This window comes from Calypte anna, chromosome 1, assembly GCF_003957555.1.
Source record: "Calypte anna isolate BGI_N300 chromosome 1, bCalAnn1_v1.p, whole genome shotgun sequence".
Taxonomy (NCBI): domain Eukaryota; kingdom Metazoa; phylum Chordata; class Aves; order Apodiformes; family Trochilidae; genus Calypte; species Calypte anna.
In genome coordinates, this window is record NC_044244.1 from 40,100,887 (window position 1) to 40,120,372 (window position 19,486).

Below are 19,486 nucleotides of genomic sequence, written 5' to 3' on the forward strand. Positions count from 1 at the left end.
AAGTTTAACTCCAGTAGTTAGCTTTTAGTTGAAACAAGCTGAATTTTGCAAACAGTTTGGGGACAGACAGATACCAGCCTGTGCATGCACAACTTCAGAGTTCTTCAGTGTCTTTCAACCAAGACAGCCTGAGATTTCAACACCTTACCTAAGGCATGGGCTGGCACAGAGACCTCTAACTAATGACACCTGGTAATACACAACACATTGTGGAACACGTAATTCATAACTAAGTCAGGGACAATTAGGAATTATTGCTCTTCCTTAAAAATGCCACATCACCACCACCTAAGTGTATACTATTTTAATAACAGGTGGCTTCTGTTAGCTCAGATGCAGAAATGTGCTCTTAGGTTATTTGCAGTATGGAAAAAAATACATTTGTCTTAACGCATTACCTTTTTGCTCAGCACTTTTTGGACTGGAAAAGAGATGAATCAACTTCTGGAGGTTGAAAAATTTATTTACATTTTCTTAAAGATTTTCAAATATAAGTATGCTAAAATGCTTATTACTTTTTGGTTTTCCCCCTAGTATTTCCATCATTTGTTCAGTTCTCTGCAAACACTTTGTTCATGTTAAATTATTTAGGTCATATACTAATAGGGACCAAACAGACCTACAAAAAATAAATACTTCTTTCTTGATAATGAAATTTATTTTACAACTGGAATTTTAATTGAAAACTCTATCCAAAAATTAGTCTGGGCTATAATTCAGCAAACCTGAGAAACAAAAGTCCAGATTATTATTTTCCCTTCTATTTATGAACTTTGGTTTAATATTGAGACTTAAATAAAAGCATGGTATGTTAAGATACAATTATTCTAAACTGGGAGGAAAAGGTACTGTGACCAAATTTTAATTTGCATTATCCTAGTAAATTAACAATATTATTAATAAGTTTTAGCCCTCAATGAAAATGCAGTTTAGGCAAATTGTACATGGGTAGTGTCACAGCTCAGTTTTAAAATTACATCCTTAAGTTTTCCTTTACCTGAGAAATCCAACCTTGAGTCAGACCAAATGCCACAAATTCACAGAAGCATTGGGTAATTAAGCCATTTTAAGTAGTAAAGAGGTTTTTTTTAATAGCTTCAGCTAATTCATGCCTTCTGGCTTATGGACTGTTCCAAAATTTACTCATACTTTCAATTATTTTACCAGTGCCAGTGTACAGATATCTTTGTTTCTGTTGGCCACATACTTTAACAGAGAGCTACTGAATTAGACTCCAACCAAGAAACCAAGTACACAGTGGTAAAAATCAAGCCCAAAAAAGAACAGCAAATCCTGATGAAAGCAAGGTGTTCAGAAGGTCAAGACAATGCATTTAAGATAATACACCTGGGTTTGAAATGTCTGTTAGATATGAATGCTTAAGCATATCAAAATCACCCACGATTACATCCAAAGAAAGCAAGGATTTAAATGCCAGTGTATCATACTGTCCCAAGAAAAAAAAATATTCATCTTATTTCCACAGATATACTAGGATCCAGGGGAAAATAGTAATTGGAACAGGCTTCTGTAAACCTTTATTTTGTAAGAATTAGCAGGTAGTTATTACTCTATGTCAAATAGCACGACTGTTGTACAGCTGTGGCTCCACACACTGAGTTCATTAACACTCAAGCCACATTATTCCTGCCAAAAGTTTGAAGTTTGAATATGAAGAAGCTCTCTTTTCTTTGAGGGTCCTGTTGTGTATGTTTCTCACCCTAACAAGGCCATACAGTATGACAGACCAAAGCTCTACACAATTGGGTAGTAGAGCATCTGCAGATCTGAAATGCTGAACTCCCTTAGCCCTGCCAACCAGCTCCCACTGGAGCTATTCCTAAGGAGCTCTCAGCTACCTCTGAGAAAGAGGTTGGTCTCACACAAGTGTTTTAATGTTAATTAAGAGTTGTTCTGGTTTTGTTGTGGGTTTTTTTTCTAGAAAGCTCTCCATATTCATCACACACCATATCAGCAACAACACGAAATCCATATTCCTGAGGTACAATCAGCTACTGGATCTCCAGCTTCTGTCACACTTTTCTCACCATTGGTTTATTCTTCTGGATCTCTGGCATTTACTCTATCGCCAGTCAAAATAAAAATCTATAGTCAATATTCTTGCAATAAGAACAGCATAATCTGGAATGATTTTTAGTTGTAATTACTTTTTATATTCACTTGCTTCTTATATGTTCTGATCTGCTTAGAAGATAAATTTTCCCTTTCTAGTTAATTAGCTTTCTACCAGTCAGAAACCAAATCAATTGCAAGTTACTGTAATGGACAGTTTTAGATGACTCATTTTGGCTTCTCAAGATAAGCTGTTTTCATCCTTCAGCTTTGAGGACATTTATAATAAAATCTGCAAAATGTTAGAATTACTTTGAGACTGACTGAAGTTCAAGAACAGAAACTAAGAAAGACCAGTCACCCAAGCAGTTAGCAATATGTACCCATCATTGCTAGTTCTTTGTAGACAGCATCAATTTTTACCATGCAAAGAAAAAAAAAAAAAGCACCAGTAAAATACATACACCTTCACCATTATACCCTCAACCTCAAATTCTTTTGGGCACTTCAGAGCTTATCCATTAACTGTGAATACACAAGTAGTATCGTTCACCTCAGTGTTAAGATCAGACTGATGGTTAACCCTTTGTTAGCTGCTTCACCATACCACCCAGTAACCCCAGTCACAGACGCAGCTCTCTTTGTGCAGTCAGATAGGACAAAAGATGCATTCGTGGCCAACAGAATGACTATGTTTTAAAATGATACTTATTTTAGCATATCAGAAAAACTGCTATGAACTGAGACACCCTTTTCTTAGAAAGAACTCTACCCTGTTATTCATACCCAAGCTTTAGCTCACCTTACTAGACATATTGTTAGACAGTTTAAATGGGTACTGTTCTGCTGCTTGACATATTTTACCTCAAGGCTTTTTAAAAGCAACTTTATATAGAGAGCAAATCATCCTTAAACTAAGCAGGAAAATGTGTTGAATAAACTGCCAAGTACCTTATGAGAGGTTTAAAGATATTCCACAGAATTTTTATGAAGTTGGTTGGATGTACAACATAGAGTGCTTTAAGGTTTTTCTTATACCTAGGAAAAGAAAACGAAATTGTTAGACTTTTGAATTTGAAACATGGCAGAACTGCATAGCTGCAACTGAATGGGAGGTATTACCACAGGGATGCTATACAGTATTTTTTCAAAATACATTAAAAGGATCAAAGATGAATGTAAAAAAGAAAAAAAATCCCTAATTTTACAAAATGGTCAGTTTTGATGATACAATAGTAGGCCAAGATAACATTATTATGTTCCTAACCAGTGTCTGCTGCATCATAGAATTATTATTGGGAAACAGAAGGGAAATTAGGTAACTTGGTAAAAAACTGAGGATGAAGAGTCTCTAAAAACTTCTGTGATATAAAAAATTACTTTCCTTCATCTCCCTTTATTTCTGCTTACAGGACTTTCATGTTGGAGATAATTTCTATATCCACTAGTTGTGTCTTGTTTTGCTAGTAATTAAAAAGATGAAGCCAACTCATGCTGTTTTATATTGGATGGTCTGTAGGAAACAAAAATCTTGCTCCATTATAGCACTGCATGATTCTACAGTGTCATATCATGATACATAAACAATAGATTCTAATAGGCTGAAACTGAAATGAAAATCAGGCTGCACAAAAAGACTCTGCTCTTATTCAATACTATTGCAAAAAGAAATGGAGAAATGTGGAACAAAATCTCCTGCTTTTATATATAAACTCTCCTTATTATTTGGCCAAATTTGCTTCCCAGTAGGGAGTACCCCTCCAGAGTGGGGTAATAATTATCATTATTAGAAAACAATGATAATGGAGAAAAAGTTGCATGTACCCCTAAGAAAAACCTTCTTGTAACAAGTTATGGTAAGAGTGGAGAAAAGGGATCAACTCAGCAATTATAACAATTTTTTCTTTTGGGTTTTCATTGGGTCCACACATCTTGCAATGAAAAAGTCATTGTTTTCACAAAGCTGCTATCATACTCAATCAAACAACTATCCTTGTGCAATTGTCACCACTGTGGATAAGGCCCCAAAATCAACAGTAAAAACTAACAAGCAAAACATCTGATCTGCTTGACTGAATTTCCATCGTAACTTTGTTTTGTACCTTTGTTTGTACCTTGAAGCAGTTGCTTCTGTGGAAGTTTACACATTTCACAGCTTCCTAGATTACAATTAAATGCCCAAAAGACTTCACTAAGCTTCTGTTGTAAACCTTCAAAGCAAGAGCTCTTCTTTTGCATCAATTCCTGTTCAACACTTGCTTTCATGATGCTAGCTAATTACTATCATCCTTTGTACTCTCCTCTGTCCTCCCTTTCCCTTGACCTCAAAACACACACATAAGTCTGAAAGGTGCTGTGTTTGTTTTCCCTAGGCTTGTACAGCTGATGAAGATACTGGGATGTGAATGCTGCTTTCAGCTTCCTACTGATAGTATGCAAAGAAGCTCCAGCTGTGAATAAGATGATGGGTTCACAGTTTTGCCAAGCAACATGCATTTCTGTTTCTCTGGTTCTCCTGCTTTCCGGCTCAGGGTGAAGGAATAGAGAGAACAGATTTTTGGCATAAATGAGTCAAACTGTGCACTTGCAGGCATGGCAAAAGGCATGGCATGGCTTTAGTGGTAGGTGTGAACTCTCAGAGAATAAACATAAGAATTTCATCTTCAAAGAGTAAAAGGCTATTTATCTGGGTGCTTTGGCCTCAGCTACACCCTAACCAACTAAAAACATGAAGTCATGAGCCATCACCACTGTTTCTCAATGGTCAGGCATATAGAAGTACAGAGGTCCCACTGGGGCTCTACATATAACAACCAACAAACACTCAAAGGCCTTTCTTCTTTCCTTTTTGGTACACAACCAAGGTTCAAACACGTCTGTGAGATAACTGAGAATGAAGACTAATAAGGCATCACAGATATCTTGCTTAATAGTGCACAGAAAAGGCAATGACTCTCAATTTTGTCCCCAAGGCTTTTTGTATTTTTGGATAACCACCTGCAGCACCCAGGCCATTCCTTAGTACATAAAAGAGAACTAACAGCACCTATATCATTATAAGCACTTGCAGTGGCAAAATGAACTCAAGGCAGAGGAGACCTGCCTCCTTCATGGAAGTTAGTAACAGACAAGACACAACCCAAAGGATAAACCAAATATTTTTGAGACATACTTCCTTTCAAATTCTTTGTAGGCTGTTTGTAACCATTTCAGAGATGGTTTATTCATACTCTTCAGGCCGTAGTGAAAGTAGACAACTGTATAATCATTCTCTACATACTGGTCCAGAGTATACTTCAAGTACCTAAGGAAAAAGATAACATGTTAATTTTAAGACAGTTTATGGAAAGAGATTTTTAAACAAGAAAATGAGAAAAAAAAAAAGTGTTATTTTTGCACAGAAAGCTAGCGACTGCCAATCCAGGTTTGCTTCAATGCATTTATCTCACAAGCTCATCTTGTTCCAGGTTTGCAAAGAATTCCACATCACTGCAAAGAAATCTGAAAGAATGTATTGGGTTACAAAAACTATGTTGTTCATGAATCACTAAAAGAAGAAGACAATAAGGGGCTGTGTTTTCCAATAAATTTTTTAAAGGATGCATTTTAACTGACAGAGACTTTCTAAATTCCTGCCTTTTGCCAAGCAAACAATGGCATTTTGACTTTCCAAAATAAATCTTCGGTTTTCCTCTCAATTTACAAACTTTAAAAATACCTTAAAAATACATTAGTCCTAATTTACTGCCAATTACAACCTGTTACTGTAAGCTGTTTTCTTGAATATATTTGCCTTTCCCTTGTTTGTATTGTGGGGACTGCATTCATAGATCATTTCCCTTAAAACTAATTTAAAGAACTCCACTACTTATCCCATCTCAAAATATTACTGCATGTTTTATAAGCAGATTTCTGTGTGTTCGTTCTTTTATGGTATAGTTTTAGATCCTTTTCTCTTCCAGTTCCCCTGCAATTGAGAACACAGTATGGCCTATTACACAGCTCAATGATTCAAATAAAGCGATGATGGAGGAGTATAATCTGGCTTCATGTCTTGCTGTGTCAGATTCCAACTTGCTCATGTCATTCTCAATGCTATCTTATTATTCTGCAACAGAATCCCAGCTATTGCTCTTAATTGTATATGAGCAATTTTAATTCAATAAAATAGTTTCATGTGAAATTTATTAGGCTGCAGCTATCTGCAAGTATCAAGGCTACTTTGACTATCCACTTTTGCATGGAAAAGCCCATAACTTCACACTTGCAATGTCCTCCCACAGCCCCATTTATCTGCTTATTCCCTCAGCATCCTGTAAATCTTAGACTGCAAATAGCCTGGGACAAGGGCTGCCACTGCAATTAATATAATGCTGGCTTAATTCAAGAATTAACTATTAGTGGTATTTTAATGAAAGAAGTCGTAATAACAGTAATTCAAGACATCATTAAAAAGAGCTTGAAATTAAAATATATCAAAATAGATATTCCTACATACAGAGTTTCTCATGTTTTATTTTACAGCTTGTAAAAATCTTGGTACATTGCATCTAGAAAGCTTGTACTTCTAAAAATAATTTAAAGAGTTTTGTCGGCATAAAATAACCAGTATTTTCATACAGTCAATTACCTGTTCCAAGGCTGTGAAACAATTGCAGGTCTATTACAAAAGCTTTCCCAAATAAATTCTTTAGGTTTTCATGGGCTGCAGAAGGACAGCCTGCCTCACCATGGTCTTCATCACAGGCTGCAAGGGGAATCCTTGCTCTAGCACCTGGAGCACCTTCCCCCCCCCTTTTCCTTTGGCCTTGGAGCCTGCAGAGCTGCTTCTCTCACCTCTCCTGGCTGCTGCTGCCCAGAAGTTTGTGGGTTTTTTCCCCTTTTTAAGTGTTATTGCAGAGGTGCTTCCACCATTGCTGATGGGCTCAGTCTTGGCCAGCAGTGGGTCTGTTCTGGAGCTGGGTGGCACCACAGCTCTATCAGACATAGGGGAAGCTCCTAGCAACTTCTCACAGAAGCCATACTCCTGTAGCATCCTCACAACCAAAGCCTTGCCATGCAAACCCAATATACATGGCCTCAAACACATTTCTGAAGTAATATATCTTTTAATCTCTCTCTTGTTTCTGAAAAGTTGAGGTAACAGCACTTCTGCTCTTTCCAGTGGTGGTAGGCACTGATAGGTGAAAACTGCACACCATTTTGGCAATGGGTGCTGAACAAGAATAGGTTTAAAATGCTTATTAAGGCCATGAGTCTCACGACAGAACTGACAAATTACAAGGCAGGAACACGTCATAGCACCCTGCTGCAGAAAGTTCATAAGGAAGAACACTGTGATTTTACATATTCACAGCCTTTTTACTACCAAAAATCCCCCACCAAACATTGATAACTAAAAAGGAAAATACATATAAAAATGTTAAGCACAGAATACTGTATGTTATGGAGATCTTTTATAAAAAGAGGAAAACTACTAAAATGTAAATAAGTGAACAATATTCTTGCTGACTGATTTAAGAAATAAAGAATAGCAAACTAAGGCAAATCCTGATATTCATGAGGACATATGTACCGAGCACTCCAATAAGAGATTTCCTCTTCAGTTTTTCTCATTTGTTCTTATAATAAATTAATTTTTTTTAATATTATCAGAATTAATTAATAAAATCAAGACAAGAAGTTAATTTCAGTACACAGGGAATCACTTCTAGTCAAGATTCCAGGTGAAGTAACTCTGGCAGTTCCATCCAAATCTCATTTGATTAATATTAACACTGGTAGCTCCTACATTTTTTTTCCATTTCGCTTCTTGCCTCCTGTTTCTCTAGCCTGAAAGCTCATTCACCTGGAAACAAGCTAATAGAAGTTCACATATAAAATGCAAAGCCTTGTCCAAGCAGGGCACTGAGAGAAACTTACTCCAGCAGTCTGGTGTGATTGAGCTGGTGGGAGGGGGGCATACGGCAGCAACTGAAGGTAATCACCTTCCTTCCAGAGTTGTCATCACCTAGTGAACAAAACAGTAAAGACAGCACTCATTTATTTAGGTAATGTGACCTCAGTGATCTGAAGGAATGGATGGTACCTGCTGATATCTGGGGATACCTGTATCTCCCATCCTTACTCAAAACACACTGCAGAACTCCACTGCTGAATCACACGTTGCCTACAGAAAGCAATGTGGCATCCACTGCAGCTGCTGGGCAAGTGACAAAGCTAAGCTGAAATTATCACATTCAGAGGTAGGTTGGTGGTGCTCAGCTCCTGACAGGGAACACTTAAGTCCTCCTGCAGCATCCAAGTCCTGGAAGAAAACATGCCTACTTTGCCTACTGGTCTTGGAAGTGACCTGTTTTCAAACTCTTCATGGCGTATTGCTGGAATTTTTCAGAACACAGTTCTGTCTCTAAGCACCCTGGGCATCTGCTTTGTCTCACATCTAAATCAGATTTTTTTAACCAACTTAAGCTTTACCAGATTCTCTTTACCAGAAGCACTGCTACATTCAGATCACATTTAAAACACTACAAGTAAGGCATACAGGTATGTTTTTCATAAGCTGAAGATCTCTCAGTGTCCATCCCTTAGTTCCTCTGACAATGCATACATTGCTGCACTCAAGTTCATTTACTCTTACTCATGACACCTTCTCCCATACTGTCTGCATAGACAAGGTTTGTGTCCATGCCTTGCTCACCTCACACACAAATTCCACCATCTGGAACACCAGATGCAGAGGTTACTGGAGGTAACTCAGCACTGAAGGCTGAGGTGAGGTGTTCAGATTCAAACATACATCCACATGAAATATACCATTCTTTTTAAAGGACTACAGCAACATCCCAGAAAATGCAGAGATTGAATTAATGTCTGAAACATTCTGGGTCTAATTTCACTGTTCAGACTAGCTGGTATTTAATACTTGCTTCTACTGCTACTAAAACATCAAAGTTTGGCTTTGATATCAGTAGGAGCACAATGAAGTTAAGAACTGAGTGGGTTTTAGATATTTATAATTCTGTTCTTCTCCTTCCATCCCTAATAAAGTATCTGTAATTAAAAAAACAAAAACAAAACCACAAAACCCACAAATAAAAAAGAAGCAAAATGGGGGAAGTTAAATCAATAGCAAAGGCACTGAATAAACAAATAAAATTATATGAGCATTTCTATTAAAATTGGGTTGGACAGTTTCAGACCACTTAACCTGTGCTAGTTTCTATTGCTGATGCTGGTTCAAATTTACTTGATCTGAACAAACAGAACACTTCCCAGCTTTGTAAACACCCATCTTCCACTGGCCACTAATTATAATATGCTTTCCTTCTTTCAAACGGGGAAGAGATGTCTGTCCTTACCTGACAGATCCCCCACAAAAATAAAATAAAATAAAATAATAAAAAATTAAATAAATAAAAATGCTTTGTCCAGTTTCTACCTAGTTGTGCCTCAACAGTACTTAGAGGCCATGATGGAACAGCAACTATTTAAACCCATTCCATTTTAGGCTAATAAGAAGAAAAGGGAGGGAATAAGTGAAATTAACACTGAATGAGTTGTCACATAATAACATTGACTGGAAAACATCTTCTGCATTATCAATTCCAAACCTGTGTTATCACCAGGAACTGTATCACATATTCCTCCCACTGGTATGTTGAGCTCTACCTTGAAAAAGAGTCAAGTTTTTCTATATCTTGCCCCTCTTGCACATTGCTTTGACACCTAGCAACCTGCTTTCTCAGTTCCAGACTAAAAGTCACAGCAAGTTTGTCCCAATTTGCTTGTGTGACAGTGACATCACCCAGTTAAAGCTTCTCCCTCAGTACTATTTGCCATCTGGAAGGACTCTCAGACAACAGTTATATCCCTCCCAATCTGTATTTTACTGCTTGTAAACAGGTTAGATGGTCTGTCACTTCCCCAACCATGATATTCTTTATGCTTCTCCAAACTAAATGCACTTTTCCTAAACACGGGTGACAAGAGTCAGATAATTCCAGATGAACATCCCATGCAGGACTTAGAGGTTTCCTAAGAATATCAACATTGTTGACTTTACTGAAAACCAAGATTATGTCGCTTGAAAGCTACAGCCAAATAGATACCTCTGATGGCCACACCACTCTTATGTCTCAGAAGACAGACAGTATCTTTTTTATTTCTATAAACAAAGAAATTTCTGGTATTTGCTTTAACAGCTCTTAAGGATGTAACTTGACTTGAATTTTTGTAATTATCACTTCAGTACTGTAGTTTTGACTTCCAAAACATGGCTTTCTCTGCTTGGCTGTTTTTTCCTTCCTATCCTTTTTTGGCTGAGTGTTTATTTTTATTATCTTTCTCAAAGGTGCTTTTTCATCCCACAAGGTCTGGTATCCCTTCCCACATGAAAAATAAATTCTGATTCCTGGGTTAAATAAGGTGGTTGCACACCACTAAAAGAAAATATGCACAACATAAATATAGGTACTGGGGTATCTCTGCATATTGTTCTTAAACAGACAATAATTTATTTCCTGAAGTTATTTCTAAGAGCCTTATTTGATATTCTCATAGCACTAATAGAGGCATTATAATGTGACACACATTGATACAAATTATGTACTAAAATTAAATTAAAACATTAATAAAAGACTCATGACTTGTTCGCAAAAAAACTGGTGTGTTGCAATGTACTGTAAAATATTTCTTTGTTGTTAGAAACAATCATTTTTATGAATCAAATAAATCTAAGAAAAAATTCCATTTAAATTACTAAATGAGTCACTAATTGTTACTGTTGGTCACACTCAATTGCTTGAATTTAAAAGGTAGTAAAAATATCCAGTTTTGTAAAAGACTCCAGACTTAGAATATTAACATAATAGACCAGTTTCAATAATACAAAAACCAAGTCAGAGAAACTTTCTCAAAATTACCAGGAAAGCAGAACACCTCATTCTACCACACTGCAGTGCCACACAGGCAGCAAAAACAAACCAGAGAAGCTCCACTCTGCTGAAAACTAAATAAAGCAGAACCAGCTTCCCATTAGTGATAGGAGTTAAGGAAAAGAAAAAGGCTGCCCTTTCTCCATAAGCATAAGTAATGGTTTGAACATTACCTAATTTTAACATGACATACAAAGTGCTGATCAGAACAGAAGCAGGTTTCCTTTGCCTTCCGTACCTGAAGGGATGTGACTGGAGCAGGCTAGGAAACTGCCATCACATTTGCGTCCCAGTCTGACATTGTTTGAATCCCATGACCTTGAGAATGGAATTTTTGGCCAAAAATGTCAAAGTGCAGTTTGAAGGGTAAAGTGGGCAGTCGCAGTTATCTGCTCATTCAGAGGAGAGTGCAATTTCAAGTACACAGATTTTAAATGAGAACATTATTTATATATATATGTGTGTGTGTGTATGTGTATATATATATATATAAAAGAATAGAGTATATATAATTATACAATATTACATCTAGTATATAATAAAATAATATATATAATATATATAAATATAAAATTATATTTTCACCCAACAAAATCTATATTCCCCTACTGCTTGGACTTAAACAAGTTAGAACTTAACAATCTCTCCCTATAAAGGGCAAAGCTAAAAAGAAGTGCAACATCGACTTCATTCCATGATGTTTTGCCTGCAGGTCAAAAGTCTACTGTTATATTAACCTACTTTATTTCATAGCCTAATGTCACCCAACATTTTTACATGAAGCTGACAACCCTTTTTACCCACCCTGGAAAATGTGCTCCTCCCTTTATCTTTCTGCACTGCTTTTGAGGTCCAAATATTCAGGAGACATTCCCAAAGACTGAGCACCTTAAGTGCCTGGGCACTCACTGCCCTGGCTATCCATCCACTTACACCTTTTAAAAAGCCACTGGCTCAGGTTCTGCCGTGGTCCACAGAAAAGATCTGGCAGATTTCTCTTGGCCATGAGCAGGAGGCTCCTGCCTTTGGATCAGGCACTTGCTCTGGTGCAGATGCATTCCCATAAAGCCTCAGAATTACGGGTTGTGTTGGGCACAAAACCTCTCCTGGGAGCACAGCAACACCAGCCTGCTCCTCTGCACTCAGAGGGGTCTGTAGAGTATGCTGTCCTCAACTAGATTTATGCACAATTAAAATCCAAGCTATCTGCTGCAGTTTTATTTGTCTGGGTTTCACTGAAAGAGACATGAACCATACATCACTTTGGATATCAAACTTCGCAGTAGAATAAAAAAGTTACAGTAAGACATGGAGTAGGGCAAGTGGAAAAGGAGATTGTTCTGCTTTTTAATTAAGAATTTGGATGGCACAGCACTTCCTAAGTGCTTCTTGCAAATGAAAAGGGTTTTTTTCTAATGATACAGCTCATTCCAACTTGCAAATGAGATCTTTAGCGTAACTTTTTAAGACCTTTTGTTCTGATGATACTAAACATTACTATTTTATAAGTGAAAAGTGAAATATCATTTTAGTTCACTGAAGCTTGCCATTACAGCAAAACAGGATCCTTAAGTCAACAGTTTTACCATTCGTTTCAATGGGAGCTGAAACAGGGTCAAAACCCAGGGGACTTGCCACAGCAGAGAAAACACTTTCTCACATATTTGTTTCATAGAATTTCAGCTACAGAAAATTAATCTAAGACTCAATTACACTATGTTAAATGGCAAAACAAGCTGCACTTCCAAAGCCTCCACCTATCCTTTATGACTCTGGGAAACATGGGATTGCAAAAAAAAAATATAAAAAAAAAGAAGAAACTTCTCTGTTTTGCCTAGGCTGAGTAATGGACAGTAAATATAAACTAATCCAGGTATAAACTAATATATATAAACTAATCCACTATGGGTCTCTTCCCATCCATAATGGCAACCTTCTTAGTCATTTAATACCTCCAAGGATGGTGACTCTACCACCTCCGTGGGCAGCCTGCTCCAGTGCCTGACTCTCATTTCTACTCATGTTCACCCAGGAGGATTGTACATGTAATGTACATGGCTAATTCTGAAAAGTCCTAAATGTGCAATTTAAATCAAGTACAAGCTCAGGTGCCCTCCTAAATAGGAATGACTACAATAAATGTCCAGGAGAATTCCTACGTTGGGAACCTTGTTCATTCCCCTCAGCAAGCAAAGATTCCCCACCAAAGATTTCCTCATGGGCAATTTTCTTCTAAATTTTGTCTAGGAGGAATACTTTGCATAGCATATTTCATTCAGATCATCTGAAAGCAAAGGGACAAAGGAACAGCTTGCTTTTTGGTGTAATTAATTATTTTGATTTTGTCTGTGCTACTCTTAAAGTATGTAAAATTAAGTTGAAAAAAAGGTGAGTTAAAGCCACTCCTGAAGCTAAGCACTCTACGACAGTACAGTTCTATCTGTCTGACTCTCTGAACTAGCCCAGTGCTATAGTTTTAAAAGGAGCACTGAAAAAACCCCAAACAACTGCTTTCAATGATGCAAAAAAAATGAATTTTGATAATTCACAGGGAACATAAAAGAAAATTTAAGGAAAGCAAAGGAACAGCAGAATAATCAAACAGGGAATATAATTTACATTTACTTGCAAATTTTAGGCTTTTCTTTTTACAAAAGTATATTCAGGTGTAGTTGACTTGTTAGGATACCCAAATCTAAAACTGAGCATACATTCATATTTGATTTGGCACTTTGAGCCACCACTGATTTTAAGAAGCCTGTTGCTCTAATAAATTATATTTAAAGGAAACACATTATACTTTCTCAGATTCAACAAGAAAGTACATCCACATATTTTGGCATCATTAGGTCAGCTTTGTCATTGAAAAAAGACACTATAACTTACAGTCAAAGCAAGGAGTGCAGTAAATAAGGATTAATTTCCTTTGACATTCTAAGAAGAAAATAGTTGGAGCAAGAAGCAAGAGGAAAACTGGTGCAGCATTGCAAAAATCCAAGTTCGATTCCTGCCTAAAGGATTTGAACTCATGTTTTTATCACTTGGGCAAGTTCCCTCTCCACTAGAGCAGGAAATAATTTTCACTGATATCAGTCTTTATTGTGGAGCTCCTCTCATAGCAATTGAGTGAAAAACATGGCAACGTCCAACTGGTCAGGACATGCTCTGCAAAGTGCAAAACCCACATTAAAATTTGCTCTTGTGTTGCAAATAGGTTATGAATCAGAGCCTTCAATTTCCTTCTTGAAAATTGATTAAGTCTTAAGTCACTCCAGTTAATTTCTTGGTTTCTCCAGACGGCTGCTTATGAAATGTCAGAGACACTGATTTCAAGAATTCCCTTTGGAAATTAAAAAAAAAAAAATGACCAAAGTAAATTTTCTAAGGAAAAAAAAATCTTTAAACACAGTTCTTTCATGTGGCACTGCAATTCTAAGATCACAGATCTGCTCCTGAATATGTTGCTAGTAATTGTAAGACTGCCATTGAGATGGACTGAAAATTATTAGGACTTGTGTCTTAGGCTTATTAGGTAATTGAATACAGTTTTTCCTCATGTTACAAAAATTAAATTACAATTTTATTTTTCACAGTCTAAGCTACATAATACTATTCTAATTCACTGGTGCAAAATCAGAAATCAACTGGATCTTGAAGACAAATATGGACAGTCTCTACAAAGACCCCCACTGAATATCTGAAATCTTTAAATATAACTAGAAAAACAATAAAAGGCAAACAGAGATTTAAAACAATGATGGACTTCAATTGCATTAAAAGTTTTGTCTAACATGTAAAAAGATGTCACTGGCAGTAAATGAAAATACAAGAATCAGAGACAGTCCTACTAAATAAGAAAATATTCTAAAAAAGGTACTGCAAAAAGTTGTCTGCAATCATACTACAGAAGCAAACTATAGAAAAGAAGGAAGTTTGATGAATAACATAAGCTTATATGTTATTTTCTTTTGCAACAAATAAAAATAATCTTGAGTTTGTTTTTAGGATCCAGACTGAAATTTCTCCTTCAAGTCAAAAATCAAAAAAACCCAGCACTGCAGCACTGTTCCACTTAAAAACACTCAGGCAGTTCCACATTGGTACTTTTGACACATATCATGTAATTAATAAGCAATTATTAAAGCTTACATCTTTTTAAAGTGTCCCCTATTCTCATTTAATTAATTTTATTTTCACATTGTATGAATACAACTCAGAAAGTCTACTTTGCATACAAGCCAAAACTATTGTTATGGAAAGCAGCTGTGATTTTAAATTGTGAGAAGCAAGAAGGAATTTTAGGTATTTTAAAATTTAAATTAACTGTTGGGAACTACAACACTGTAAGAGACGGATACATCACTGCAAATATTTTCACCTAAATTCTTTGGTTTTCTTTAATAATTTCAAGTAAGACATCTCACTGTCTTTCAATGACAAAGTAAAAACTGACAGAACAGCTTTCAGAATTGCATTAAAATACCCAAACACTAAAATTACACTTTGTCTCATTTACAGAGATTACATCCATCACAAACCAGATACAAATAATTCAAAAATTATTTGTTCCAAACAGAATTGGCCATTTTCATTCAAGAAAGATCTGAAGAGCTCATCCTTTCCTAAATCCAGAAAACATCCAAACCTCACTCCATGTCAGTTAACACGAGGGAGCTCCCATTTGTGGAGGTGAAGCATGTCTTTGGATCATATTTTATTTCCTCCCTTTTCTGCATTCATACACAGAACTCTGCACTCTCTTTTTACATCCCACCACCAGAGCTGCTTTAGAGGGTGCAGATGGCCGCCTGAAGCACTGTTCCTGGCTTGTGCTTTGCATTTAAATTGTCCAGTACACTTGCAAAACCATGGCATATATTTCTGACTAAAATGGTACCTAAAGTCACTCTTTTTGGAGCTTAATCATTGGCTAGGGGAGTTGCTTGCCAACACAAGACTAGGATTAAGGAGAAAGCCATCAAATAAGAATTGTCTTGTGAATGCCTCCATTTGCTCAGATGAATGTAAGCCAGCAGAATACCCTAATGTCAGGAATTCATTCTAAGCAAACACTGATACAGAGCAAGTTCCAAGATGAAACTCTGGAAGCTTCAGGTAGTTCTTGAAAAACACTGTGGCTTTCACTCCACTATACTGAAGCACATTCCCATTCTCTAACACATGGATAAGGAAGATGAAGCCATGCAGAACTAATGAGGGAGGGGCAGGCTGCTTACCATGCTGTCTCACCACATGGTCTCTGTTTCACCATCAGTAAAAACAATTTTTTCAAAGGAGCCATTCCAGTATGATTCAAGTTCTCATTTCAAATTTTTCCCCTTTTTTGAGCTCTCCCACCATTTTAACTCTTCCAAGTCAAATGACAGAGTCCTTCTGAGACTATGAAAAGTACAGGTTTTTTTTGCCATGGTAGTAAGTAATATTTTATTTATTTACTTATTTATTAAGTCAGCAGAGAATTTCTTAATAACTGATTGACCAAATGACTGACCAATAAGATCGCCAGCTTATCCCCTTTTTCCCTAGTATGGGGAGATGGAGAAGAGGAGCTTAGTCTAAGCACTGACTTGGGGGTTTCACCTGGCAGCTCTGCCCATAGCTGCAAAAATTACAATGGTTCATCCAAGAAAAATAAACACCCAAGGAACCTTCAGAATTAACACCAGCTAAACCAGACAAAGGTCAAGTGCTTATAAATTCCAGGGCAGCTTTGAGTGATCAAAGAATGAGGAGCAACACCAAACATTTACAAAACTCTTATGCATGATTAAAGTTGAACCAGTAAATACAATGCCCATCACAATTTGATGGTGAGTATACCACCAGGACAAAAAAAAAAGCCTTGAGGATCTCTTTATCTCTTTTAAAGCGTTATCATGTAGCACTGCCTCATAGACAGATGGGGGAGGTTCTTAGGTGGACAGTGCCAGTGCCACTGGTGTATCCAGCAAGCCTGTTAACACACCTATTTCACACTTTGTCAGTTTGACTTCAATGGTTTCATTAATAACTTTTCTATCTTGGTATTTCCCTTGTCCTAAAACTGGTGCTTGAGTGAGAAACATCCTAGTGGGTTAGCAGGTAGTAGCTTTTGAATCACAAGAATGTCAGTCTGTTACTGCCTTGTTTATATATTTGAGACTTATGCTGAGGGGCTGGTTTTGAAGAAGTGAAAAGATAATTATTATCCTGTGAATAACTAGCTTCAAGAAGATAATCTAATGCGTAGATTTCTCCTCCCACTCTAGTCAGAAATCACATTACCACAGATTTCACTGCCCTAGTCAGTCAAACCTCACTAGATCACTGGTTTTGCTAAATTTCACATTCACTTGGATGCCACCCTGTTCATACCCTGAATTAGGAATGCATATATGCACAACCTGAGTCCATAATTTTGCAGAAAAATCATAACCTAGGTTCACCAGAGTATGAGATATAGAACGTTTCCACAATATAACACAATCTCAGACTTTGTTACGTTGAGTACCACTACTTGTTTCTTATTGTATACGTTTCTATAGTTCAGGATTGTGATTATATATAATGCTATTTTAACAAGCACATTGATACCAAAAATAAGCCAAATTGAAAAAAATATACAATACGTATTTCCTTATAAAAAACTCATTTAAAAAGAGGTGGTTTTTATATCATAAATATGCATGGCTGTTATATACATTGCCAGACTGTTTTTAAAATAAGTAAATGTAAACATTAAATGATCCAGTATTCAAACATGCTATGTACCCATAGCTTTTCTCCATGACACAACAGAAAGCAAGTTGATAAGTGCAGTTAGCATTTACATCAACAGTTTCCTTTCTGCCTTTTATTAGTTTTTATACATCAACAGTTGCACACCCTTTTCAGCGCAGACTAGAAAAATGATTACATGTGGCTACACAACACTTCAGGTTATACAGAAAACAAAATAGCTTAACACAATTTAAGGATAGGTCTGTTAACAGGTTATATTATATACACATATTATATTATATGTAGATTATATGATATTGTTATAACTGTGTCTTAAAGCAAAATTAAGCTCAAATATTTGTCTTATAATTCAGCCATAACAATGCACTGGCTTCACATATTACTGTTAATCTGCTTTACAGGATGAAGTCTGAAAGCAGCATCATGATTCCTGTGCATCACCTTGAGGAGTACAGCAAGAAAAATGTCTAGTAAGCATGATGCTGTAGTATCTCTCCAAACATACCTGCTAACTGAATGATGCCATGTCTTGCAACATCATAGTAAGGGTGATTGATATTTAATTCAGGATCCTCAAGTGGAGGAGACACAAACATTTCTTCCTGTTGTGACTGTGTATCTTCTGCTTCATCTTTCTGCAGTTCTATAGGTGAAAGCAAAAATGCTTAAATGTTAATGAACAATGAAAAAATTTTGCCTCTGATACATTATTGACAAGTTGAATTTTAGCTCAGTTTGACAAAAAAACCCATGCCTTTATCACCATTTGTTGTTATTTCAACCAATTTCTTGTTCTTTATCCTTTGTCACATGTGAGAAAAGCAGCCTTTTAATACCCCAAAGCTACCTTCACATCCTCCTTGTTATCTGCTATGGTGCTCAAAAAATCTTGACAATGACTGGACAGTTGGCAAGCTGTGACCTTGTTATTCACAACTGCTGGTGTTGTCTCCTCATTTCCTACACTTCCACAATCTGCTAGCTGTATCCATCTACAACTTCTTGTCTTTCACCTCCAGGTTGTTGAAATGGAGAAGTCAGAGTTTCGGTGTGCCAATATGTGCATTGACAGCAACTCCACATTGACACCCCCATGTGAACACTTCAGGAGAGCAGACTCATCACGATGCATAAAGGTAGCAAAGTGCGAACAAATCTCCATTTCACCTCCCTCAACATCGACTGTTTCCTTTAAATCCTTTAATCTTCTGAACTTGCAATTAGCAAGGCAGCCAAGAGTCCATCCAATATATCCTATGGGCCAAGTAAAGGTGTGAAAGTCTGCTCAAAAGCCCTGTAAAACTTTAGTAGAAGCCCTCCAACTTCAGTAGATACTGGAACTAGATCCTAGAATTAGAATCTTCTTTGATCTGAAATGAGCAACACAAGGTCAGCTGAAGTTGTTCCAGGGTTTCTTTGTTTTGTTTTGGGAGGTTTTTCTCAAACTTCTTTCTCGGTGGCTTAAGAAAAGAAAAGGCACACATAAAATGAAAAAAATACATGTTCTGATAAGGTGCACTGTCACCTGTACATCATTCCTCTCTTTAATCATGCAGGTTTTAATTAAGGCAGAAATAAGAGCTTTATCTATGGCATTATTAACACTATTTTATAAAGTACTTCAAGAACGTTTTGCCTTCTAATCATCCGCATATATCATATGCTTTGACCACCACAAAAGACATACTAGGGCTGAGAGAATATATTAAGTATTGATTTCAGCCAGATTTATGTAC

General features: G+C 36.7%; 1 protein-coding gene across 4 annotated transcripts in view; it reads right to left on the reverse strand.

Annotated features, from left to right (window-relative positions):
• ARHGAP8 (Rho GTPase activating protein 8) overlaps nucleotides 1-19,486 on the reverse strand; it is a 78,259-nt gene that overhangs the window by 36,130 nt on the left and 22,643 nt on the right. For all 4 annotated transcript variants that reach the window (XM_030468935.1, XM_030468932.1, XM_030468933.1 and 1 more), the window contains exons 3-6: nucleotides 18,256-18,393; nucleotides 7,996-8,083; nucleotides 5,246-5,377; nucleotides 3,025-3,111 (exon numbers count right to left, since the gene is read on the reverse strand). In XM_030468935.1, the coding sequence (XP_030324795.1) occupies nucleotides 3,025-3,111; nucleotides 5,246-5,377; nucleotides 7,996-8,083; nucleotides 18,256-18,393 (445 nt within the window). The remainder of the gene's footprint in view (nucleotides 1-3,024; nucleotides 3,112-5,245; nucleotides 5,378-7,995; nucleotides 8,084-18,255; nucleotides 18,394-19,486) is intronic.